This window comes from Chroicocephalus ridibundus, chromosome 20 (assembly GCF_963924245.1).
Source record: "Chroicocephalus ridibundus chromosome 20, bChrRid1.1, whole genome shotgun sequence".
Taxonomy (NCBI): Eukaryota; Metazoa; Chordata; class Aves; order Charadriiformes; family Laridae; genus Chroicocephalus; species Chroicocephalus ridibundus.
This window is the reverse complement of record NC_086303.1, coordinates 878,419-904,848: the sequence shown is the minus strand read 5'-3', so window position 1 is coordinate 904,848 and position 26,430 is coordinate 878,419. Positions and strand designations below refer to the sequence as shown.

The window sequence follows — 26,430 nt, the reverse complement described above, 5'->3', positions numbered from 1 at the left end:
CCGGGGGTAATGCACACTCACCCGCTCCTGCGCCAGCACCCAGTGCCCGCCAGAGCCGCTCACATCAGGTCCCCGAGCACACACCGCACGGGGGGAAGCACCAACACGCAGCTGCACTGCGCTGCCAGGGAACGGCAGCTCCACGTGGAGGAGATGGCACCGCTTGGACATGCAGGACGTGGCTGAGACAAAACTGGGCAAAACCTGGCTTGAACATCCCCGCTCTCTGCCTCCTCCACTGCCGCCTGATTCACACGCAGGTCTGCACACGAAGGCGCCCGCACTGCTGCATCATGGCCCCAGCACCGTGCTGTGGCCGTACAGGCGTGGAGGTCCCTCGGCAGTGGGTGGCCGCATATTGGTAGACCTTCCAGTGGGGTGACCTCATTGGGGTGACCTCCAGGGTCTGGGAAACATCCCCAGCCTGGCCAGGGTGGGAAAATATCACCGGCAGCACCTCACCCCTCTGGCGACTGGCATCAGGGGCAGGGAACAGCGAGCAGCATGCTGAGTGGTGCCAGTGGTCTCGACTCGACAGCGGCCAAGGAAGGGAGCGAAGATTTCCCAGTGGAAACAGCCGAGGGGTTCGTGCTGCCCCTGCCTGCGCCCTGCCCAGACCCCAAGGACAGGCAGGACAGGGCAGGAGAGCAGCACCATCCCAGTGAATGCTGCTGTGTTAACCTGCCCCAGGCGCTTCAAACACCACGGTGCCGGCAGCAGCAGGGGGACATCTCGGTGGGGCTGCCCTGGTTGTGCCGGGTCCGCACCAGCCGAGGGCTGCCCTGCTGTGGAGCACGGGAGGATACAGTGACACCGGGAACAAAAGAAAGGCCTCGCTGCCAAACAGGGAGGGCACTTTCCACCCCCCAATACCGGCAGCAGGTCATACTGGTGGATGGGAGCCGCAAGTGCCGGCCCAGTGGCCGCAAGCAGGTGGGCACAGCCGGGCAAGGAGCCAGGATGCTGGCACGTTTGGCTGATACAGAAACACTTCTGGGGGCTGAGGTGTCCCCAGCCGATCCCTGCTCTCACCATCAGACCTCATCATACCAACCCCACTCTGAGCTGGGCCCCAGGACCCCCACTGCCCTCTCGGCTAGGCTCAACCCCAACCACCACCCCCCCGGATTCACCCCGAGACCCCCACGGACAGTCCCCACGCCCTGGCCGTGCCTCACCTACCTTGGCCCTCTCTCCTTCTAGGCTGCTTCCTCAGCAAGCCATGGGGATGCCGAGTCCTATCCCATGGCCCCGCACGTCTGCGAGGGGGAAGTGCCGCTGCATCCTCCGAGCTGGCTCTGACCTACTGCCCTACAAGCCTGGCTGTGCGCCGGTGCGGTGCAGGGAGGCGCTGGCCTGGTGGCCCGGGCTCGGGGGCTGATGGCCCCATCTGCAGCACTCGGCTCCTGCCCGGTGCATTAGCAGCACGGGGAGATGGGGCCTGGGGCGGTATTTGCTTTCTAGGTCAGAGCCAACCGAGGAGGCTGGATGAGGGGCTGCGTGGATGAGGGGCTGCGTGGAGGAGGGGCTGTGCTGGTTAAGGGGCTGCGTGCGGGATGAGGGGCTGCGTGGATGAGGGGCTGTGTGCGGGATGAGGGGCTGCGTGGATGAGGGGCTGCGTGCGGGATGAGGGGCTGCGTGGATGAGGGGCTGTGTGCGGGACAAGGGGCTGCGTGGATGAGGGGCTGCGTGGACAAGGGGCTGCGTGCGGGATGAGGGGCTGCGTGGACGAGGGGCTGTGTGCGGGATGAGGGGCTGCGTGGATGAGGGGCTGCGTGGATGAGGGGCTGTGTGAGGGATGAGGGGCTGCGTGGATGAGGGGCTGTGTGCGGGATGAGGGGCTGCGTGGATGAGGGGCTGTGCTGGTTGAGGGGCTGTGCGGGATGAGTGCTCCTGGACAGCAAGGTGGCTCCTCGCCCTGGCCAGCTCGGGGAAGGAGGGGATGCCCCTGCTCCCCTGCCCTGGCTCAGGCTCCTGAGCAGGGCACCCCAGCGTCCCCCATCCCTGGGGAGGGGTACCCCGCACAGGGCACCAGCCCCTCTCTGCACCCACTGGCAGGACACGGGACACTTCTCTCGGGGCACATCCAGGGTATCACGCTGGGAACCCTGCGCAGGAACAGGGACTGCAGCAACCGGCTGTGGCAGTGCCATGGCACTGAAAGCTTCACCCACACCAGGGGACTGCAGGGCTGTGAGGGCCTTGCGGGAGGCTCAGCCATGCCGGGCTCCATCCCCAAGGCTTGGCCCTTCCCAGGGGGAGAAGCGGACGCTGCCAGGGCAGCAGGCTGAGCCCGGGGAAGGTCCCCCCAGGGCTCCCCCTGCCCGCACTCTGCCCCACTCAGTGGCTGATGGAGACAAAGCGATGCTCCGGCTCACCCTTCCCAGCACTGCCTCCACAGCCAAGGGCTCCCCAAGGTTATCCATCTGCACGAGCAGCTCTGAGACAAGACGAGGAAGAAGAGAGGGAGCAGTGGAGCCCTTCACCCCCTATAGCCAGACCCACTGTGGCCCCAGCCATCCAGGGCACCCCAAAGCCACCCTGTCAACCATGAGGCTCCACAGTCTGGTCACTGGTGGCAGAAGGTGATGACATGCCACCTCTGGCTACCAAGTGATGGGTTACAGTCCCCAAGACAGGTCCACGCTGAGCCAGCACAAGGCACCCTGTTTCCAAGCACTGGGCAGCCCCCCATGGCCATCCCACCTGCCCGCGGGGAGCACGCTGGAGCATCACAGGGGCAGAGGCCAGCACAGGCACCCCTCAGTGTGTGTCCCTCTAGCTGTCAAAGGCACCTCCAGGACACACCTCAGGAGCGCTGGCCCCCAGGATGGGTGTGAAGCCACAGGCTGTGTTCTGCTCTGCAACGAGCTGACGTGACTATGGTCGCCCCAGGAGGGCCCAAGCAGCACTGTCAGGAGGCCAAATACCTCCTCCTGCTCTGGGACAACTCAAATGCCGGAGTTATTTATTTTCTCCTGTGCTGAAACAGGAAACCTCCAACATGCTGAAATCCTGGACCCTCGCCAGAGCCAGGGGCATCTCAACAGCGCAGCAGGAGCTGGACACATCTGGAAAGAAAATGTGAGCCCTGGGCGTGCTGCGCTGTGCCCACTCGGCAGGAGATGCCCCTGGCCCTGCAGGTGGAGAACAGAGGCCGACAGGAGGGGACCCCACTCAGCAGTGCACCCTTCTCCATCACGGTGCCACCCATCAGCAATGACACCTCGGAGCCCCGTTCTTGCTGGGGGGCTGAGATCTGACCCAGCCTGTCCCACCACGGGCCACCAGCAGTCCTGGCAGGACACAGGACACCCCCACAGTGTCAGGGTCAGAGACAGCAGCTCAGACCCACTGGTGTAGACTGGGAGAGCGCTTCTGAAAGCAGCAGTATTCACCCCAGCAGGGCTCTGGCCCAGGGCTCCTGCAGCCACACACCACGCGCCTCTCAGCCCCTTGCTCTGGGAACACCCACATCAAGCCGGACACTTCCCACATGCCAGGAGAGCAGCACACCCCAGCTCGGGGGCTCACTGGCCCCAAGCAACGCCCACTGGCCCAATGTCACCAGCACCGCAAGGGCTACACTGCCTCACCACAGGGAAAACATCTCCTGGGATGCAGGGACACAATCCACCCAGCCAGACTGGCCATCATATGTGCTCCTCCATCCACCCCTGCTGCGCCCAGTGCCCCTCTGCTCCCAGCCGAACAGGAGGTGGTGAAACCTCCAGGAGGCCCCTGGTTTGGGCACAAGCCCCGGCGCGGGCACTTACCCCGTGGTGATGTCGTCATCCTCTGTCAGCGTTTTCCCCATCAGATCGCTGTCGCTCATGTAGCCTGACTTCAGCTCCACATCATCAGTGTCCAGTGCCTCCACCAGCTCCAGGCGGGAGATGTGGCTCAGCTTGCTGGGGCTGCGCATGGGCATGGTGTGCGAGTAGTGTGCCCGCTCGCCGTGCATGTACCAGCTGGGGGTACCCTCGGAGCGGCAGGTCCCCCCAACTGAAGGCGCGTCCCCTGCCTGCAGGCGCGGGCTGGACTGGCCGTAGCGCCAGGACAGCGGGGAGGAGCGGTTGGACAGGCTGGAGACGCTCCGGGCATTGGCTTCATCGCTGTCGTAGCAGGTCATCTCCAGGGAGCTGCGAGGACGGGGTGCAGGGCAGGGTTAGGGCAGGGCAGGGTTGGAAGCGGAGGTCTGTGCTGTGCCTCACCCAGACAGAACCAGGGCTGCAAGTTCTCAGAAAACAAACCTGCCCATTTTGAGACACCCAGGTAAGGTGAGAGGCCCCCAGGAGTGTGGGCAGAGGGACGCTGTCTGTCCTGGACCCCCTGTGTCTCAGATGATAGGGGACGGTCCCCTCCTGCCCTGCCTGGTGCCATCACAGCATCCCACACTCCAGGACCCACTGGGACATCCACACCACCTGCACCCACCGGTGTCTGGTGGTGCCTGTTTCTCCCCAGGGACTGTGGAGCAGGACGTGGGGTGCAATGGTGGGTCTGTGCCTCCCTACAGCCCCAACCGCCCCACAAAGGCAATGCTCCCTGCACAGCCACCTCGGTGCAGGAGCTGGGGATGCCACCAGGGCTGGCTGCAAACACACCACAGGAGAGACGTCCATACCTCTCTGGAGACTGGTCCCGGCCCCAGTCTGAGCCGTGCTGAACCCCACTTAATAGGGAGCCTTTAGCGGAAAGCCCAGACACGCTCCCCTGTGCCTGGACTGCTCTCCCTCAGCCACCTTCCCACCAGCATTTCAACGCCTGCACCCCGATATTGCCCCAGATCTGGGATATGACAAATTGGGGTGGTGGTGGCACACCGATCCCAGGGGGCATGGCAGCAGGCCATGCCGGGGAGCAGAGGCCGGATGTCAAGCGGCAAACCACGGACCAGGTCCCTGCATCAGCATCTCAGGCCAAACCCCTGCAGAGAGAACCTCCATGTCTGGGCAGGAGGGGACACCCCGACCCAGGGCTGCCTGTCCCCATGGGGCTGCCTGCAAGTGCGCTGCTCTCCAGCCAGCCCAGAGCCTGCCAGTGCATCAGGAACGGGGAGTTCAGTTACTCCCCTCACCCCTGGGGTGTATTTTGGGCAAACGGCATGTCAGGGAGTGATGCTGAGACTAAATTTAGACACCAAAAATGATTACTTCTTGGAGCAGCTATTTGGGAACCCACAGCCCTCAACTTGGCTCCAAACATTACTATCAGTGAGCTATTCCCTAGCTTGGATTAAACGTTCCTGCAGGAGCACCAAAAGCCAAACCCTGTCTGCAGTATTGAATTTAAAACAGGGAACTACATAAAAAACTAGGAAGTTTGTTAAAGCGGAACTAAAAGGGGCAGCTAAAAGGGTTTAGTTTTTGTCGGCAGCACAAAGGGTATTTAAGGATGTTCTGCCGGCGGCTCGGAGCAGATGCAAACCACGTCTCCAAGTGGGACTAAACCAAGACCCCAAGGAAGCTCGTCTGACCCTGCAGCCGGGTGCAAAGGCTGCCAGAAGTACGGTGACGTCTTTCAGGAATGAAGTTGTGTCCTCGGGAGGAAACAGCAAAGGCTGAGCTCCCGGCTGCTGGATGGAAGATCACAGTGAGGAGAACAAGAGAAGTTTGAGGAATAATTTGTGGAAGGAATAAAGAGAGAGTCCGAAGCAGCTTCAGGGACACTGGTGATACGGGGCACATCCAGAGGACCATGGATGACATCCGTATTGGACAGGCTTGTAGGAAGCTTTCCCAAGAGCAGAATTAGTGGGTACATGTGTAATTACAACATACCGGGGAAGAGCTGACACAGCTTTGGTAAAGGAAAATCCAGCTCACAACCGGGGTGGTGCTCCTGGAGGGATGCAGGGCTGTGAGGCTGCTGCAGGCTGCCATAAGGTGGTGGATGAGTGCCCTCACCTCGGAGGCAGACTAAGCTTCCAAATAAACTCAGCTGCCATGGGATAAGAGGGAAGATCCTCAGGTATTTCAGAACTGCTTACGGGACAGAACGCAGGGGTTTGCATCCCTGGGCTATCAATAGTCCTTTTTTTCCGTGGCAGGGATCTGGCTGAGGCCTCTGCCACACAGTGTACTCATAACTCAAGAAAAGGCAGTGACAGAGAAGAGTCAAAACCCACTTGCAATGCTAATTTAATCACCCTTAATATCCTTGTCCTATTTCCCTAAGACCGGGGCTCACGGAGGATGTGAGCTGAGCGCTGGGGCGAGAAGGCGGCGGGTGAAGTTTGACACAGATGAAAGCAAAGCAAATGCCGAGCAAACGTAAAGCAAACGCCAAGTGAACAGCACGAGGCTGCAAACCAGCTCCTGTGCTGAGCAAAGGGATGGCAGAGCTGTAATGGATAATTCCAGGAGATCATCAGCTCCAGGAATATTGCTGTGACCCCGTGCAAATCCCACTGCCCCAGTGCTCTGCTAACCTCCGGCTCAGAGAAGATCCAGAAAGTGCGGCAAGGACAAGCAAGGTCTAGAAGAACTTCTGGGTTAAGAAAAGCTGAATCGAGCGTGCTGCTTCGTCCTGGACAAAGCTGATCGACAGGCAACAGGGGGAAGGTCTGGAACGATGAGTGGGGGGTGAAGGGGAGGGAGGAGGAAGCTGCTGCTTTTTGTCCCTTCCAACATAAAAAGAAGGATGGAGGGAGACCGCGAGGTGGCAACAAACACCAGGAGAAGGATGTTCGCCGCATCCTCGGCTTTCCCGACTGGCTCACACCCAACACAGCCTCTCTGCAAAGCCCAAGCTTCTTAAGGTGGCTGCACCAGCAGGGTGGGAGCTCGGGGGGTGCCCTGGGGAGAAGCCCCCTCCCCACCCACTGCCCCCGGCCCCAGCAGGGACCCAGGCAGGAGGCTGGAGCTGCCGCACAGTCCCCGAGCACACCCAGAGCAGAGCAGTAACCCTGCAGTGGTCTCAAATGAGAGACCCGGGGCGGGGGGCACGGCGGGCCTGGTGTCAGAGAGACCTCTGAACACGGGTAGACACTCTGCTCTGGTTCACTACCCAGGCGGTCCCCCTGGCCCCAGCCCCGCCATCGCCCCAGCCCCAGCTGCAACCCTGGGGTGCTGCCAGCCCCGGTCTGGGCAGGGCACCCCACCTCTGCCCATGGGCTGCCAGGCATTCGGTCAGGTCTCTCTGAGGGTTCCTCCATCATCACCTCTATACAGGGAGAAACTGATTCACAGATGGAGATGGAGCCTGTGGTCCAAACCTGGGCAGGCACAGGGGACACCTTCACCTCTGGTTGCCCATATGGGGGACAACCCAATCACTGGGAACAGACCTTACCCCCTGCCTGGAGTCTCGGGGCAACCAGCTCCCCCTTGTGCCACCACCACCCATCCCCACTGTCCCAGGGCACGCGAGGCAGTGTTGGGCCCAGAGCACTGCCAGGGACAGGACTCTGCCACAGCCCCACGCACAACACCCCACGGAACTGGGGGCATCTCTCCAAGCCACTGTACACAGGGTCCCCAGGTCCTCACAGCCGGCTCCCTCCCACCCACAAGGCCCTCACTCGGAGCAGAGCTACCTGCCGGCCACCCTGGCCTCCCTTGCCGCCCCAGGAAGGACACTGGTTGTGGGGAAGGAGTGGTGGGGGTCCGGTGTCGGGTCCTCACCTGTGAGACACCTGAGAGCCCCTCAGGCTGGACATCGTCTCCTCCAGGTTCTGCCGAAGGTCCAGCACATTCTGCACTGTCCTCTTCCTCTGGGACTCGGGGTCTGTGGAGAGACAAGGCGGCAGCTTTAAAGGGACGAATGTCTCCGGCACCTCTCTGCCGACAGCTGTGCCCCCCAGCCCCTTCCCACACCCCTCTGCCCACGGCTGTGGCCCCCAGCTCTCGCTCTGCCCGCTGGGAGGGGACAGGGCAGGGCTGGCACTGGGCTGGAGCTGCACCACCACAAAATGCCACCCCCAAGGGTGCTGCAGCTGGGATGGAGATGTCTGCTCCAGAAAGGATGAGCTGGGCAGCGGCAAGTGGGGCCACAAGACCCACACAGGTGACAGGAGGCCAGCTACAGTCAGGCAATCCCAAAGCACTGTTACCCTTCTCCATGGGGCTGTGCAGGTGCAGCTGTCCTGGAAGAACATCCCCAAACCTGGCCCCGCGTCCCCAAGGCCCTGGGGGTGCTCCGCAGCAGCACCACTCAGCGTGGAGCCGGCAGGAGCCAAGGAGATGTCAGGGAGTGGTGCAAGCCGAGGCTCCCGCCCCTGCCCGAGGAGAGGTGGCTGCTTCTGCTGGGGGCTGGAGCAGTCAGTGGGACTGACCTTCTCCCACGGGCATGGCTCAGGGCTGGAAACTCCCGAGCTCAGGTTGCCCTGGGGCTTCTCCGGGTGTGCACACCCACGGCACGGGCGTGCACGCACACGCACAGATGTGCAACCCCCAACCTGCACGTGTGCACACGCGTGTACCCACCCCACAACTACTTGTGCACACATGTGCATACACACGCATGTACATCCACGCGTGCATGCACACCTGCAAACACACACACAGCCACACAGCCCCGAGACACCCACACACGTGCGCACACACACATGTATGGACACACACACACAGAGGAGGGGGGTCACTCCTGGCACAGCCCTTGCAGCGCTGCTGGGCTTGGGGCCACAGCTCCAGCCCCCTCACCCCTGACCCGCTCGTGTGCCTCCCCGGCGGCTAACAGCCGTGCCGCTGCGGCTTTGATCCCCGATTTCAAGCTTTTCAGATGCAGCTTGACATTGAACTGCAGTGACAGTGGGTGCCAAGGATGCTGGATGTGGCTCCTCCTAATGTAACGTGGCAACTAGCACTTTGGGATTTGCAACAGCACCGTGTAAACTGGACAGGTGGCGGGGACCGGGGGGACACCGCCAGCACGCACCCCAGCAGACTCCCCATAATGGCACAGCCAAGAGCCTGGCGCACGAGCAGGGCTTGTGTCCCATCGTCCCCATCACACACCAACCGCGCCACCGGACATGCCGCAGGCAGCACCCAAGGGTGATGCTGCGCTATCCCCGGGCTCTGCTCACTCACCGGCCCGGGCAGGAGCACCTCAAACCGGTGAAGCAGCTCTAATTTACACATGACCCTGGAAGGTGGTGACGAGCAGTAACAGCCCCGATGAGACAGGTGAAATCAAGCAGGTTAAAGCTGGCTGTAGATGAGGGTAAGGGGGCTGGTGAGCCCACAGGGCACCCAACACGGCCAGCACACGCCATCACGTAAGGAGGATGCCCAGCCCTGCGTGTGTCCAACTGCCCTGGTCCAGCTCCCAGAACAAGGCTTAGCAGGAGGCACATCATGAACTCGGTAGTAAATCTTTGCTGTGGCCTGTGCACGTTGAAAGAGTTAATCAAAGGCATCAAAGAGGGTCTGCCCCAGGGCCTCCAGAGCTGCAGTGGGATCAGGAGCGGGGATGAGGATAGGGATGTGCAGGCAGAAGGGCAGAGGGATGGAGGGATGGAGCAGAGGGGGCTGCACACACAGAGCTGGGGTGCAGAGGAGGCTCAAGGAGCCCTTCGTGCCGGAGGCCGGCACCAATCCTGCCCTGTGGCTGGGGCCAAGGGGACTCTGTGTCCCTGTGGTGGGGCAGGCAGAAAGAGCCGTGTTGGCAGATCAAGGGGCACCTCAAAGCTGCCGGGTCCTGCCCTTGGGCTGCCAGGAAAGATGAATTTTCAGGCTTGAAATGGCAGGGCAGAAACGTGAGGCCAAGCCCATTGCTGCCACCCGTGCAGTCTGTAGGGCAATGGAAGATTTTGGAGGGGAGGCACATCCAAACCTTAGGGAAGAGCCATAAAACACACATCAGTGTCCCCAGGTGGGTCCATGAAGGGAAGGACTTGGCACCCTCAGCTCCTCCACCCTGGCCATGTCCAGTGGGTGCCGTCCACCCTGAGCCCAGCTCCCACCGCCAGAGAAGGCAGCACACACACACATCCCGGCAGCACCACGTCCCTGTAGGCTGGGGCGCGATGGAGCAGGATGGGATGGAAGAGCCACCGTTGTTCCCTGGTGCCACCAGCGGCTCCCACCCCCCTGCCAGCCCATCAGCGTGCTCTTCCCGGGCACGGCTCCCTCCCAGAAACACCCCATCTGCCTCCCCCATGGCCACCCGCAGCCATCCCCTGGGCACGAAGCCATCACTTGGGCCTGGCACTGCCTCCTCCCTGGGCGCCGCTGCCAGCGGGGCTGCTACAGCCACCCCCAGCCCCCCCAGGGCTGGGGTGAGCACTTGCTGTGTCCCCAGTCACCCTGACAGAGGGGCTGGCAAACAGGTGCCACCTCCCCTGCACTGCTGCTGCTGCTGGGGCACCCCACACAGCAAGGACCCCCAGGGCACCCAAGGTAAGAAGCAGCATCCAGGGCTTGGGTGCCCAGCGGAGGGCAGGAGGGTGCTTCAGCCCTGGCGTTTCAAGGCGATGGCACTGACCCCCATCCCCAGCTTCACCTGTGGCACCGTCGGCCATCCGTGCCTGGCACAGTTGCTCCCCTAGCCCCCAGTATTTAGGTGACAGTCCAGGTCGCTCTAACCACTGGAGATGCCCCAGGAAAAACAGCAGCTCTCACCTGGGAAAGGGCCAAACTGGGACTCGAGGAGCTGCTTGCCCACCTCCGGCACACGTCCTGCTGGCTGCATTGCTGCCAGCACTGAAGTGCCACTGCCTGTCCCCGCTGTGCTGGGCCGGGGCAGTGACAACGGGCCCCCCGCCGCCTGTTCTCCAGGTGCAGCGAGGGGCCGGGGGCTGACTGAGCCACAGCATGCCAGAGCTGAGCCGAAACTGGAGCCGCTGGGAGAGGCTGGAGTGTGGGAACAGCAGGAGCGCGCTGGATTCCTCCCCGCATCAATTTAGCAAGCTTCCCGCAGCAGATGTTTCCAGCTGCTGGAGCGGGGAGCAGCAGGGACGGCTCAGCCCATGCCGTGGCAGGGTCACTCAGACACCCTGCCTCAGCCAGGCTCATTGCCCCGGCAGCAACGGCTGGGACGTGTCCCCCAGTGTTCCCCACTCTGACTAGGCTGCAGGCTCGGGGTCCGTCCGTCCCCTCCGCCCCAGCTCCAGGCTGGCCTGCAGCCCTGTCCACAGCTCCCCGCTGCTCTCGCAGGCTCCGTCCTGCCGTCACAGAGGGAAGGGGACGCTGGCTCTGGCCATGTGCTCCCCTGTCCCTGCCACGCAGAGGAAGGCAGCCCCGAGACGCAGCCACTGTCCCCAAGCCCTGTGCAGGGAGGCCACCAGGCCCCACCACCTGAGTCGCTCTCCTCTTTTCCAGGCTGGGTCTAACATGCCCTTGCCAGACTCTGTCCTGTCCTTGCCTGCAGTCATGCTTGCACAGCTCTCCTCCCCCCTATCCGCACTGCTGCTCCTTTCTTAACTGAGCACAATATGGCTCCACTTCACACAGGGGGAAACTGAGGCACTGAAGCCCTAGCCCACCCCCGACCACCCCATCGTCTGCAAGCGCTCTCCCGCCTGCCTCTGTGTCAGACATGGGGCAGCACTGCCTGCTACACCACGGAGGATCAGGCGCAGCCACCTAGCACTGTGGGTGCCCGGCTCACGCGCTGCCCGTCGCACCCGCCTCCTGCCCTGCACAACCAGGGAAGCAGCAGGTACCATTGCCGAGAGAAGGAGCATCGGTGAGGCGGGATGCAGGACTGGAGGCAGCCAAAGAGGAGGAAGAGGAGGAGGAGGAAGGAGAGAGCTGTGCTCAGGGCAAGGTGCTGTGGGTCTGGCTGTGCCAGGCACCACAGAGCCAGGGCCAGAGGAGACCAGGCAGCTCCAGGTTGTGCTCACGTCCAGCCCTTCCCATCACTTCCAAGAGTGAGCAGTGGCAGCTCCTCCGCCTGCACGACGGGGCGCTGCCGACGTGGCCAAGTACGTCAAGGAATGAGGAAATCATCAACTCCAAACGGCTCGTGACAGCTCATTTCAAAGGAGCATGTGGCCAACAGCTCCCGCTGAGGCCAGGCAGAGCCGCGTCCATGGGACACGTGTGCCCCATGTGCCCTGGCACAGAAACCCGCGTGTGTGTGTGCCGCCCGAGCGCTTGCTTGCATCATGCGTACGCTCATGTGCGGGCCACATGGCAGCAAAACCCTCTCCGCCTGCAGAAAGGTGCGTGTGTGCGTGTGCAGGCCTGTGCCTGCGACCGTGCACGCTTGCCCACGTGTACATGTGCGGGCACGAGGATGGCAGCAGCCGACACCAACACCGGCAGGAGCATGCTGGGCTTGCACGGATGCACCATCTGCGACTGTGTCCATATGCTCGGCATGAGCGTGACACTCACATACACATTTCCTTGCCCCACCATGACCCAACCGGTCTTGTTTCAGAAGATCAGACTCGGGAAGGACTCTTGGTGACCCAGTAAAGATTTTAATGGCAAGCAGGAATTTGCTATAAAAGACCTCGCGGTGTTTCTGAGTCATTAAGGTGGGCTCCTAGTACACAGTAGCTGCAACGAATTTCCCCAGGCTCTGAAACATTTTTAACTGGTTGCTCAATTCCTTCCAGCACATTGAAAAATACACTAATAAACTCTGCAATAAAAACCATTCTCCCGGGGCCGTGAGACTCCTCCAGCCCAGCCGAGCTCCCCGGCTTCACAAACCCTCGCACAGATACATTCTTCTCCCACCGCGCTGCCTCAGCCCATGCTCCCAGCTGCGTTTATGAATGAATCAGCCCAGGCATCAGTTTTTTTGCTGGTATTTTCCTTGCAAATCCTCCACTCTGGCACCTAGAGCCCGCCACAGGCAGGCTGCCGGCCTGAGGGGAGACCCGAGACCCCGAGCCCAGTGCAAACCTCGCTGAGTCCGGCGGGTTCCCAGCTTGCACCCCGCAGTGTGCGATTCGGTTACCGGCGTCTTGGCGCACTGACAGCGGAGTCTTTCCATATGGAGTAAAATGGCTTTATCTTGCATTTCTTACATCCAGCTCTGATTCACGCTCCTGGACGGCTGGGCAGGGGGATGGTCACAACCCGCAATCCTTCTCCCTGTGGCTTATTAATTCTCTTCCTCCCCCCGCCAACAGCTACCAAACAGGCTAAATGAGCAGCAGGGATGGCTAACAGGACTCTGTGGGGTGACTGCCAGGTCCACAGTGTTTGCTTCCATCATCGGCCTCATTTTCTGGCCCAGACCTATCCCTGCAATCCCTGTGTGCTGCCCCCAGGAATGTACTGGGACTCCCCCAACACCCCTCCTCTCTCTCAGGAGATGTCCCAGGGCAGCCCGGCTGGGCAGAGCACGTCCGGTGCCCCAGGAGAACATCTCGCCCTTTCCTGCAAACCTGTTGCCCCACCCCATCAGAAGGCAGCAGGTTCGTTAGCACTCGCCGTAGTTTAATTTCTTTAATTGCCAGGAGCTTGTTGGTGTGAGCCGAGGGCTAGCTGCCAACTCTGTGTCTCCTGCAGCAGTGTCAAGGCGGGGTCCTGCTTCCCAAGGGGCAGGGACAGGGTTGGAAGCCCTGTGCCATCCAGCACCCTGGTAACGTGGTACCTGGGTATCCGGATGGTTGACCGGCGCCTCTGAAACACCCTGGGCAGACCGATGGGGAGGAGCGTGGCCACCATCCCCCAGGTGAAGGCAGCAGCCCTGGGGCTGGTGGAGCGGGAGGCACCGTTCCCCGGGGACACGGAGGCACAGCCTCCTGCAAACAGGGACAGGGGACGCACAGGGGATGCTGCAGATACCTGAGGACAGGACCCCATCCCTGATCCAGCCAGGGCAGGCTGGGCTCCCTGCTTGCTGCCGCCCTGCACGTAGCCCTGTGCGGGGAGGAGACTGGATGCAGCCCAGCGCGTCCTGCGCTCGCCCTTGGCAGGGGAAGGAAAGGCCAAGCAGGAAAAGTTGGGGGAGGCAACAGGGTTACAGTGGGCAGCGCCGGCGGGGAGAGTGTGCGCCACACGTGGCCCAAGCCTCCTGAGGAGCCCTACAGGTACACAGCGGGAGGAGAAGAGGTGGCAGAGCCCCGCTTTGGCATGGCTACCCTATGTCTCACACCTCGCTGGACCCTTCTGCAAAATAACACAGCTCTGGGGGAGGCTCCAAAGGTGCTGCAACAGCGAAGGAAGCCCCTTCCCCTGCCTGCACCCGCCGTCCCCATCACCGCAGCTGTCCCCATCACTGCAGCCGTCCTCATCCAGCACAGGCAGCGCAGGCTGGGGCAGCCCCACACTGTGTGGAGGGCATCAGCTCCCCACTGGCAGGTGAGAGCAGAAAATTAGCAGCAGCGCAGCAGTGACAGGCCGGGATTTCAGCCGAATCAGCACTTCTGGGGCGATCGCTGCTGCTAAGCCTTGCGAATCACTGCTTGTAACAAGGGCAGGGCTGAGAGACCTGGAGCCTGGACCCCGTCTGGCTCCAGCGAGCCAAGCTTTTAAAAGGGATTCAGACTTTCTCAGGCTAGAGCAGCCATAAATCTACTTAATTTGGTCTCTCCCATACACAAGTTTCCAAGTGAACCCGCTGGAGAGATCCTGACCGGGCCTCCAGCCCATTTGCGCGTTATTCTTTCAATGGATGCTGCGCTTGGCTCCAAACCATCCCACCTGTGCATCCAAATTACAGCTCCTTTTTCAGTAGTGAGAGCCTCTAGCTGCTCTACGCTCCGTGCATCCCACCTCCGCGCCGCCCTCCGCTCCCCCACGCTGACGAGCCAGGAGAGGCCCAAATCCCCCATGTCAGGGCAGACCCTGCTCCTGCGCACAGCACTGCATGCCCCCGCAACACAGCTGCCTCCAAAGCTGCTCCCGAAAAGCATGGGAGGAGCTGGGAGCATCCCAACAACTCCATCCCCAGCAACACAGGTCTCCAAAATAAACCAGAAGAAATATCTCTGCAGTTTGGGAAGGAGTGGGGTTGTGGATGGAGGGTGGATGGGCCGGATCCATGCACCAAGGGGTGTCCCAAGCCTCTGGAGACTGGCGCACACATGGCAGCAGAAATGCAGGGTGACACAAACTCCCCCATTAACAGCCCCGTGGCCTCAGGCACATGGAGACGGCGTCACTAGCTGTCACCACACCTGGGGTCTGCCCTAAGCTGGGGCCCTTGCAGAGTGGGATCAGGCTGGTCCCGGGGGTTAGCATTATTGGGGTGCCAGAGCTGCCCTGGCCAGCAAGGTGGCACAGCTGCACCCAGCCCGGGGACTTCAGGCACCCCAAATGCTCCGCACACGACACCTTTAACGCAGCCACCAGCAGATGTTCAAGGCGATGCTGCTGACCCTGCGCTAAAAGCAAAAAAGCCAGAAAGGGAGGGGGGGAGAAAAAAAAAAAAATCCAACCCATGGCAAGGCAGAAGGTGCAGACGGGCCCCGGCTCGGAGGCCCCGGAGCAGCCGGCAGCAGCGGGTTCACACTCCCCACGCGTCACCAGACGCGGGTCGGACATTGTGGAAATTCAAAATTCCAGATGGCTCTTTTCGGGTGGGTTTTTTTTTGCCTTGCCTCATTTCCAAGGCAACAAGACTCGCTGTCATCTGCTAGTTGCCATAGAGATTTCACCTGATTCTGCTTCAGCGGAAGAGAAAGCCAGGCAAGCTCACTGCTGCCGAGGAGCCACGAGCCGCGACCGCCTTCAAACTTACTGGGAAGAGCGGAGATAAATGGGGCTTTATGAGACGGAGGCAATGGGCTGATTCAGAGGATCAAAGGAAGGAACTGTGGGTTTCTATAGCACAAATCAGCCCTTCACTTAACTGCTTCGATGCCCTCCAGATGTGCCCTACATCTGGGGATGTCGCCAGCCCCCACTCCAGGCTTTGCCTGGTGGAGGAGGGGACGTGAGCGCAGGGGGAATCCTGCACCCACTTCTGACTGCATCTTGAAGACTAAACTGGGTTCCCTGCAGGGATCCCATAGCATGACAGAGGGCACAGGGCCAATGGCCAGTCACAACCACGTCCTTTCTCCCATGAGTACCCTCCCTCGCTGTGCACAACCCTTCTCCAAAGCCCCCGTAGCCCAGAGGGCGAGCAAGCCATGGGGAGGATGGGGTGAATGCAGAAGCACCCAGGGAGGAGGGAGACCCTTGGGCAAAGGTGGAGATGCCCGTGGGCTGTGCTCAGCGCGGCTCAGCTGCCAGGAACGTGGGGGTTAAGCACCACACACCTCCAGGGGAGCCACACACAGACGGCCACAAACAGCATTTGTTCCACTTTAGGCACTGGCACCGCCTCAGTGGTCCCGTTACTGCTGAGGATCCTCCATGTCGATGGTGTGGATGTGTCCGTGCCCCAAGCCCGGCTGCAGCACGTGGTTTACAGTTGTTCCCCAAGGTCCCACAGCGGCTTCACAACTGCCTGCCCCCCTCCCCAGCACAACTGGGCTGCCCAGGACCGGGCACATCGCCAGCATGGCACCCTGCACCATTCCACCTCCAGCCACATGCACCCATCCCCTTCCTTCTCCGGTTGGTCTGGGAATAAAAACCCAGCGCTGTGGGGATTCACAGGCTTCCCAGGAGCAGGGCAGCCACTCAAGCTCAGGTCTGGAGAGACACGACTCAAAAGCTCCCCGATCTGTGACAGCAGCCCTTGGACTCGCAGTCAGATGCCCCAAATCTGCAGATCTGATGACTGGAGGGAGCCAGCCTACCATGCCTGGGGCTCCCTTTTGCTGAGGGCATCGAACCCCTGGGGCACAGGAGAAGATTCCAGGTGCTGCCAGGACACTCACAGGTGGCAGTCACCCCTGGGTTCAACAGGCAGAGGTGCCCACGCTCATCCCTCCCCGCTGCTCTCTGCTGGGCACCCAGGCCAGGTTTCTCAGCCCCAGGAGCCCATCCCCTCCTCAGCCCACGTCCCCGGACCAGGGCCGCTGGGGAAGGGCCCGGCTTGTAGCTCTTGGCTCGAGTTGGCTCCGTTTTGCAGAGAGAACAGAGTCATTAGCGGAGCCAAACTCCCCATTCCCAGCCAGAATACGGCCATGCTTGGAGAAGCTTTATATTCACAGAGACAAACAACTCACATTTGCTTTTTAACTGTTGGAATTGCACCCACTGGGACGGAGCGAACAGGGAGCCTTTTGTCCCCCTCGCCTTGTGACTGCGAGCTTTGTGCAGAGCAATGCGTTGCAAACACAATTCTCCCCGGCCTCAGCTGGGCTCTGGTAGACACTTGGTCTGTCTGTCCATCACCAGATCAGCCAAAGAGCCCTCATGCGTCTCCAGCAAGAATGCAAAATGTCCTCCCCGGCTCCACCACCAGCTGCAGCCTGCAGAGCTGCTCTGTGCTGAGCTGCTTATCAGAGCCACCAAGATGGACCAAAAAGGCAGCCAGTGCTGGAGGAAGGCAGTGGCTCTTCATCTCGCCGAGTAGCAGGGCTGGGAAACCAAAGTTGCAGAGGACTACGGGCAGCAGAGCTGTTCACTCAGGTTACAGCTCACACGGGAACGAGAGAGAGTTCTGAACATGGAAAATCCCATCATGGCACAGGCACAAAGACCAGGTCACTGTGAACCTCCAGAGAAGGTACCCAAGTCACCTCCCAGAACAGGGATTTCTGGAGACCTCCGGCCCATTGCCAAGCTCCTGAATATCAGAGCCGGCAAGGCACTCACCAAGCTGCCGCAGGCATCGGCGCGGCTCAGAGCTGCCACCCTGGAGAGGTGCAAGGGACAGCTTGGAGCAGGACATGTCCTTGAGGCACCTTGAACCCACATCCTGGCCCACCTGTGCTGCCTGGGGATGAGCTCCAAAAGAATGAGACCCCTGTGGTGCTGCCCTCCTCCAAACCTCCAGCCTCAGGAAGGGGCTTGTCAGCTCTCTGCAAAGCCCGAGGGACACCAGCCCATGAGGGTCCAGCTGTGGGCAAGACCAGACCCCAGGGAAGGTCATCAACCGTTGCACAAGGGGGTCCCCCAAGAGCACCTCAAGCCAGGGCAGGAGGCAGCGCACCTCAGGTTCCCCCAGCCCTGGGGGGCGAACCCAGCTTAAACGAGTTCCAGGCTCGTTAGTGGATCTATTGTTGCCACCTCCCGCGGGAAGAGGGAGATAACCGAGGTTATTTTTGCTTCCATCTGGGAAATCGTTTCCCTCCAACATGTACTGCCACGATGCTAATTTTTAAGGCTGATGATTAATTGATGTCAGGCTCATTATGGGGCCAACAGATCCCTCTTCCCCAGGAGCCCCAAGGACGGGGGGGACATGTTTTGACAGATGTCGTTTGAGCCGCACGTGAGTGACGTCCTAACAACAGAGGAAAATAGGAGCCATTACCATGGAAAGCCCTGGAAATGGGAAGGGAAGTGGCTGCACGCGACCCCAGCACCCTTCCCCGCACACCCTCTAATCAGCCCTTCACGCTCTGCCCTGACGGTTACCAGGGTTTTGCTCCCGGAGATAAACGGCCATTGTGCGAGCGCCGGGGTAATTGAATCTCCTGCCTGTGGCGCGGGCAGCGGGGAGGGCTCAGCCTTTCTTCTCCCCCTGCCCCAGCCTCGCAGGAGGGCCAGGTGCCAAATTCACTCTGGCACCCGACGCAGCAGCCTGCAGAGAGCCGGAAACAAGTGCCCTGCACATACGATCACCGGGATCCCGCAAGGCTTAGGGTCTCCCTCCACCTGCGGTCCCCCAGCAGTGGGGTGGGTGAGCACTGCCGGCTGGCAGGGTGCCCGGGGGTGCTTGTCCTACCAGGCACCAGGGCAAGATTCATGCCCCAAAAATTGTAGCCGCGTCTGCAGTAGCAACCCAGGCGGGGCTGAGGACTGACATGCACATTGCATGTTTCAGGATCCCTCTGGTCGGCCCCATCAGCAGCACACTGTCCAGGTCATGTTCATCCCCGAGCAAACCCACTCCGCTCTCCCAAAGACAAACCGGCCCACAGCGAGTGGCAGGTCTGTGGGAAGAGGACACCGTGGCTCTGACAGCAACCCACCAAAATTGTGCATTCATCCCCCTGACCCTCCATGCAACCATTTGGAACCAGCAGCTCTGTGTCCCTGCCCCGAGGTGGGATAAGGCATCCGGTAACTCAGGGAAGAGCCGGGACTCACCCACATTAGCACAGGTGAACCCCGCTCTCCTGCCCCATGTACCTGCTCCCCCAGGGCCACCCCCCGCCGCCATAAGGGAGGGTAAAGCATGGCACCAGCAGCACACTGTGCACCCCATGAACGCTGCCATTATCTCTGCCAGCACCACTATCTCCTCCTCCGGACCTGCACCAGGAAGGTGCCTTCCCCTCACCAGAGCCGGGAGCACTGCCAGCCAGCCCCATGCACCTCTCTCCCCACCTCGCAGCCCCCTCCACCCTGCTCCTCCTGCAGCCCCACACCCACCGCAGCAGCTGCTATGACACCCAGGCTTTCATCCTGCCGCCTTGCACTGCTGCCCCACGTCCCCTTGCCGGGGAGATGCTGCATCTCCGCCGGGGAGGTCAGCAGCGCCGGTCTCCTGCCATCCATCCTCAGCACCACCAAATCCTCCACCAGCTCTCCAGAATCCGCGCTGCTGATCTGCCGGCGCTATTATTACGAACTTGTTTTAATTGCTGCGCAGTGCCTCGAGCACCCTTCACAGGGAGAGGGATGCATATGAATAAATTGTCTATTCTTAGCCCTGACGGTTCCCTGTTGGGAGCGCAGGGGCGAGGGCTCAATGTGCTTGGTGGCAAGATCCACGCCATCCTCCGGCTGCTTCCCAACTTGCCCCACCTCTCCCAGTGCCCTCAGTGGGTCCTCACCACCAGGAAAAGGTTTTCTTGAGCAGCAGTTGTGTTTATCCCACCAAAGGCGATTTGCAGAGAAGGAAGATCCTGTCTCCTTCAGGAAATCTGGGTGTGCCGCAGGAGGGAAGGGGATGCTTGGGACCAGAAAGCTCTGTGCCACTGTCATGGGAGCTGCCACTTGGTCCCCGCTCTCCTCCCCGGGACCCCAAAGCCCACAGCACCCCTGCCCAGGCACCCACTGGGCCAGTGGGGCTGGGGGATAGCACAGAGGAAGGGTGCTCTTCACCTCAAATCCATCACCTGACTTGCGGCAAGGGCACTCTGACACGCTTTAGGACTCAACGCAAAGAACTGCTGTTCCACCGCACAAGTCCTAATTTTATTGTGGGCTTGGCAGTGCCAGGCAGGGCAGAAAACACTCTGAAAAAGGCATCAGCACTGACAGGAGGGATTTCAGCGGAGATCCCGGCTCTCCACTGTGTGCCAGCTCCCGCCACCGCCCTCGCCACACACCCACCGACAGCAAGGGCTGAGTGACGCGTGGTGACAGCGGCCACAAGCCCCCAGGCACATCGACTCGCTTGGATATTAAACAGGAGAGCGGCTGCTCGTCGCTGTGAGGGGGTTCGAAGGCGAGTCCCATCCCCCGTGTGCTGCAGGAACCATTTAAGCCTGCCGAGAGCACGTCGAGTTACACATCCCGGCTTGGTTGGTTTGGGATCCCCCCCGCTGAACTGGAGACAATGCTGCTCCCCGCGCCACCAAAGCGCCAAGCACACGGCTGTCCCGCGGGCAGTGCCCTCCTGGGACTGCAACCCTCCGAGGACGGCGCAGTGGGCTCTCCGGCAGCACTGCCGCTAGGATTTATCCCCTCTAAGATCTCCACACAATGGCTGCCTGCACTGGACAAGCCCGCTCCACCGTGGGAAGAGGCGCTGCAATGTGCTTTGAGCTCTTCTCCCCACATTTGCTCCGGGGGCCTGTCCAAGCACTGCTGATGCACAGCCCAGAGCCACGACCGCTGCAGGAAAAATCTGAGCCAATACTACAGCTTGGGGGAAAGCATCAGCCAAAAGTCACTCAAACAAGGAAGCGATTTGTCTTCTTCTGGCTGAGCTTCCCCCTGACAAAGGAGCGCAGAGCAGGGAAGTCGGTTGTGATCACGTGCGGCGTACTGACCGAGCGACCACCGAATCGGCGACTGGGAGCGCTCACACCAGGAGCCTGACAGATAAAACAGAACAGGGGAAAAAGGATGAAAAAAGAAATGCCATGTGACCCCTCGCTCGATCCAAGCCAGGCATCGCATCCAACAGTTCTGAATATGAAATACACACAATGAGCTCCAGCGAGTAATTAATCCCTTCAGGAACACTGTAAGTGATTGCAGACAGTTCACCAAGAAAAAAAATAATTGGAAAGTCATTGAAAAAATTACCATAAAATGTTTCTTTTTCTGCTCCAGCATGAAATACAATGAGATGTGCTAGAAGATCTCTCTGCTCTGCAAAATTTAAAGGAGATGGATTTAAGCTGTTTTTCTAACAACGCTCAATCTACCTGCCAAGCTGACAGCTGTGAGAAACCAGCCCAACCCCAGCGAGAGCAGCAAGAGCAGCCCGTCTCCAACACGGGTGCTCAGCTCTTGCCTCAGCATCAGTGGGACATGGCGTGGGAAGATCTCCGCAGGGGACAAAGCTCGGCACAGAGAGGTGTGCACGGTATCTCACAGCTACGTCACCAACTCAAAGTCTCTGGGTGACTTCTGCAGGTCAGAAGTACAGGAGGTGCCGCAGCAGCACCAGGCATAAACCCGATTTTATGGTGCAGGACAAGCCCTCCCGGTGATGAGATTTTGAGCTCCCTGGTGATGCCCAGCTGTGCGAGCCAGCCCCCTCGCCTGCTTCCACCTCCCCTCTCCATCCCCATGCTCCTCTTGCCTCCTTCACCTTCTTCAGCGTTAAGCAGCCAGTCCTCCAGCTGGAGGGCAAAGAGCCGGACAGCTCCGATTTGGGCTGAATTCTGCCTGTTTCACCCAAAGCCCTGCCTTTGCTTGGTGCCACGCTGACATGCAACCGCCTCCCCACGCACAGGGGCAAGGAACCACCTCTGTCCACATCTGCCCTTGTGCAAAGCTACTGCACACAGGTGACCAACCCTGCTGTCCCCCACGGGCAGGCAACCACTGGGGGGCATGGTGACATCCGTGGGGGAGTCTGTCCCCCCACCCAGCCTCAGCCCCCCGCCTCAGGGGAGCACCGACCCCCGCCATGGCGAGGGAGGAATTGAAGGGCACAGCAGTTGCCTTTTACTTCCATATCTCCATGGCATTTTTCAACCAACAGCTTCTACTTGTAAAACTGGTGTTTATTAAAAAGAGCATTAGGAAATGTATTTCCTCCTGTCAATACAGTGACTTAAAATTAGTTGGAATTTTAAAATTAAAAACACACCCTGAACTTTCACTTCCACTTGAAATCACTCTGGTTTTGAAAACAGACTTTTTTCCCCTACGTCCTCTCCTGGGTTTTCCCTCTCTCTCCTGTTCTCTCCTCACCATGTTTCTGTTTAAAAATTCATCAGGCCAGGGAAAAATTCCGGGGCAGGAAAAGAGGGAAGAAAAAAAAAAAAGCGGAAGAAACTGTGGCTTTTGCAAACCCATCTCCACGCAGGGGAGAAGCAGTGCTCCAGACTTGCCTTCCTCCTCTTGGAAAGTGAGAGGCACTCAGAAGGATGAGGGAATATCGTATATTAGTGAACCTCCCGCACACCCCCGGCGGTGGATGCAGCCTCGCTGACCCTCTGCAGGGCCCTGCGATCCTCCCTGGGCTAACGCAGCTCCCCCAGCACGGCAGCCAGCCTCAACTGGGGAAAAAGGGATGGGGGAGCCAGGAAAACCACCCTGCATGTCGGCGTGGGACACAGCCCGCTCTGGCACTGACCGTAAACCCCAGCTGCTGCTCCCAGCTGAGCTCACAGAGACCTGAACAGCTTGTAACAGGGCTCTTGCTCCAACGAGCCGAGTGCCAGAGCGTGTCCGGCCACAGCGCGTCTCTGAGCTGGACGCTGTTGATGTGAGGCATGTCCCACATGCAACACTGATTTGGGGAAGGACTGAGACGTACCCAGACACCATTACTCAGCAGCAAGGTCTCTCCCTACACCAGCATGCCGTGCCCAGTGGCTACAGATGCAGAATGCGGGGTGCTGCCGAAGGGACAGGGACATCCTGTGTCCCTGAGCATCCCCGCAGTTTCAGGAGTCGCTCCCACACCAGGCTGACCCCGCTCCGCAGCGTGAGAGCTTCCCCACCACGATGTGCATTTTAAGGACAGCTTCTGCACTCTCTGCGCAGGACGTGTGTGTAACGTCTGCTTACGAGCGAGAATGCTCCGCAGGGGAGGAAAAGCTATATGGAAATGGAAGATCATTACCACGATCTCCTTGGAAACATCCCATCGGAGCAAGTTTTTCTTCCTCCCTCTTCTCTCTCCCCATGTGCATGAATTCTGGCACCCCGTACGTTGCTTGGCGTTGCCTCAGCACTGTGGGTCCAAAATGCAGGCGTCTGATTTCTAAAGCCATTGTCTAGGATGTGCTATTGAGCACATGGATGGTTTGGGATGGAAAACAGGCATTTCTTGCAATACAAAAAGAAGCTGGCAACCCAGATTTGATTTGTCTTTGAAGCTATAGAGAACCTCAACCAAACAAAATTTGCTTTATTCCCAGAAAGGCAACGAGAATCTTAGCAACAAAACAAATCAGCACCTCTGCCCCCTGAACACAGCGATGAGCAAACCCAGAGCAGAGGAAAGGGAGCCCGGCTTCGCCCCGCTGGTCACCGCTGCGGAGCGGCTGGTTTTGGAAAGCAGCACAGCAGCATAGTACACGTTAACACGCTCCACTTGGGAATGCGAGGCTGGAAAAGCTGCTTTGCAAATTTACTTTTGAATCCGAGACGTGGGTTTCTCTCCTCCTTGCATGCTGTTACACTTTGCAAGTGCTCACACAGCCTGTTCAAGGCAGGAAGATTTTCAGGAACCCCAAGAGTTTCACCAGTTTTAGCACAACGACTATTTGCCAAGGAAATCACCCCGGAAAATTTATTACTTGCTATTCGCTTTCAGAAGTAAGCGGGGCTGGGAAGCACACAGCAGAGCAAACAGCAGCTAGGCTGAGATTTAATCCTGCCCCCAGGTTACTGTACTTTCCCCACGACTAATAAGCTATCTGACGGGAGGCGACCTCCCACCGCAAGCAACGCTGCCACGCAAATTCTGCTTGCAGAGGGTTTTCAGAGCAGCTTTAAAATCCCAGCCTCCAGGCCCCACTATGCACAGCCCCGAAAGCATCTCGCAGGCTCCAGGAAGAGATTCCCTCGCTCATCCCCCATGCTGCTTTATGAGTGGGGCCGTTCCCCTCCCCTTGCAGGAACCGGCCACATGTTCTCCATCTGGGAGCAGATGCCCATGAGCCAATAAGCTCAACTTGGAAAACTAACTGAAAATAGCACAAAATTTCTGAGTGCTCTACAGACCGCGGCCGGATGATGGATATTAACGCTCCAGCAGCGCCGGGACACCGTTTAGCACAGTGCAGCAAAAGCACAGCTAAAATGGTTTAGGGAAATGAAAAGGAGATGGCTGAAGGTGCTGATGCCTGAGCATCTGCCCTCTTCCAGAAGTTCTTGCCTGTAAGGAAGGAGGGTCTTGGTCTGCTGGTAAAACAGTCCCCAGACAGCTGCTGTGCTCAGCCTGGAGCATTGAAGGACACCAGGTCTGTCCCTCCCACATCCCTGAAACCGCTGGGGGACATTCTAGTCTCCAAGGTAAAACCAAGCAGGCTGCTGTAGCTCTGTCAGGCTGTAACGGCTCCCTAGCGGCTGTGCTGGCTGGGGACGGCGGCTTGATGGGACGTGTCTTTTGTGCTCCGACACAGGACAAAATCCTGGGGAGAAAGGCTGAGACACCACGCAGGGCAGGAACCCTTGCTGCCCCAACACAGCTGTGCTCGCAGCACCACCGGCGCAGGACCGAGGAGCGGGATGTCTGCGGTTTGTTCTGGGTCCTGCTGCTCCCCGCGGGGTCAGGATGCAGACAGCTTTTGGGTGCGTTTAACCACTCGACAGTAGGAGACAGAAGGTCCAGACAGTGATATATCCAGCCTTAAATCAAGCCGGGCTGAGCCATCAAAACGGAATTTGCCAAAAGGCAACGCGCTGATGATCTGTGAGCCCCCAGCTATGTACAGCCCGAGGCACAAAAGACTCAGGTCTGCGGCGGGGAGCCAGGCAAATGCCGGTGCTTCCCCTTGGCCAGCGATCACACAACATGTTCTCCAGGCCGAGCAGGATTTTAACCCCATGCCAAGTCTACATGCATGTTATTTGGGAGAGAAACCACCACTACCAGGAGCCAACGGATCCCTTGTACACCGGCACCTCTGCTCCCAAGACCCTTTGCCCATAGAATCACAGAATGGTTTGGGTGGGAAGGGACCTCTAAAGACCACTTAGTCCAACCCTCCTGCCATGAGCAGGGACATCTTCAACTAGAGCAGGTTCCTCAGAGCCCTGTCCAACTTGACCTTGAATGTTTCCAGGGATGGGGCATCTCCTACCTCCCTGGGCAACCTGGGCCAGCGTCTCACCACCATCATCATGAAAAAATTTCTTCCTTATATCTAGTCTAAATCTCCCCTCTTTTAATTTAAAACCATTACCCCTTGCCCTATTGTGCAGGGCAGCCATCTTCCACCGTACCCACTGGCTGGAGCAGCACCAGAGAGTAGCCCACGGGCTGTCCCCATTGACTCCCCACCGCTGCTTGACGTCAGTAGCCTTGTCCTGACCTGACCCAGCGGGACAGGACAGCAACACGCCAAGCACCAACACAGCGAGACTCAATTCACTACCACCTTTCGGTCTGCAGCCGTATCAAGCCCAGCGAAGCCCAGCTGCAGCACAAGGCCGACTCCTTGGGAATCGGCACACGCCTCCCCGGGCTCACAGCAGCGATGTTTCTGGGACGCTGTCTGTCCATCTTCCCTGCTGGGATGGGGAGGAAGCTGAACTGCATTATTTCCCTTGCTTTTGCTCCACGCACTGGGAGTTTGTAGCTGTCTCCTCATCACTCCCTTGGTGCAGTGCAAGTCAGGAGGTTAAAAGCAGGGTGGCTGCACAAGGCCAAGGCTGGATAGCCGTGGGTCCTGCGCTTGTGGTGGCCACAATCCCCATGGCCCCACATCAGTCCTGCCCTGGCAAAGCCAGACTGTCCCAGGTCCCAGCCACAACTTGCCAAATGCCCTTCCTCCTGGTTTTAACATGGGACAGACTCAGTTGTCCCTGCTCCTGCAAAGCGGCACTCCCACCTCGGAGCCTGCCAAAACGCCCCTGCCTTGCCCGGCTCCACTGCTGTTGGGCTTGTTCATGATGCTGTACTCGTCCTGGCAAAGCCTTCTCCAGCTTCTGAGCCACCAAGGCTGGGAAAAGCCTCAGGATGTGGGAGCAGGCGCCTGCGAGGCCAACAGCATGTTCCCTGCGGCACCACACCGGGAACCCACCGGGGAGGGATGTGTTCGCCCCAGCAAATGGCCCGCAGCGTGTTTTCTGCCAGCCCCAGCTCACCTCAGGGAGCTCACGCACCACAGCAATCGATGCGAATTAGCCACTATCTATTCTTCCACTTGTTTGCATCAGCTTGGAAATATAATGCCAAGTCAGAGATAAAGTGAACTGGAAATACCCC

At 59.6% G+C, this 26,430-nt stretch overlaps 1 protein-coding gene across 3 annotated transcripts in view; it reads right to left on the bottom strand.

Moving 5' to 3' along the window:
- The window catches only part of NAV1 (neuron navigator 1), a 75,689-nt gene that overhangs the window by 21,645 nt on the left and 27,614 nt on the right, over window positions 1-26,430 (bottom strand). For all 3 annotated transcript variants that reach the window (XM_063356414.1, XM_063356416.1, XM_063356415.1), the window contains exons 5-6: window positions 7,629-7,731; window positions 3,777-4,142 (exon numbers count right to left, since the gene is read on the bottom strand). In XM_063356414.1, coding sequence (XP_063212484.1) covers window positions 3,777-4,142; window positions 7,629-7,731 — 469 coding nt within the window. The remainder of the gene's footprint in view (window positions 1-3,776; window positions 4,143-7,628; window positions 7,732-26,430) is intronic.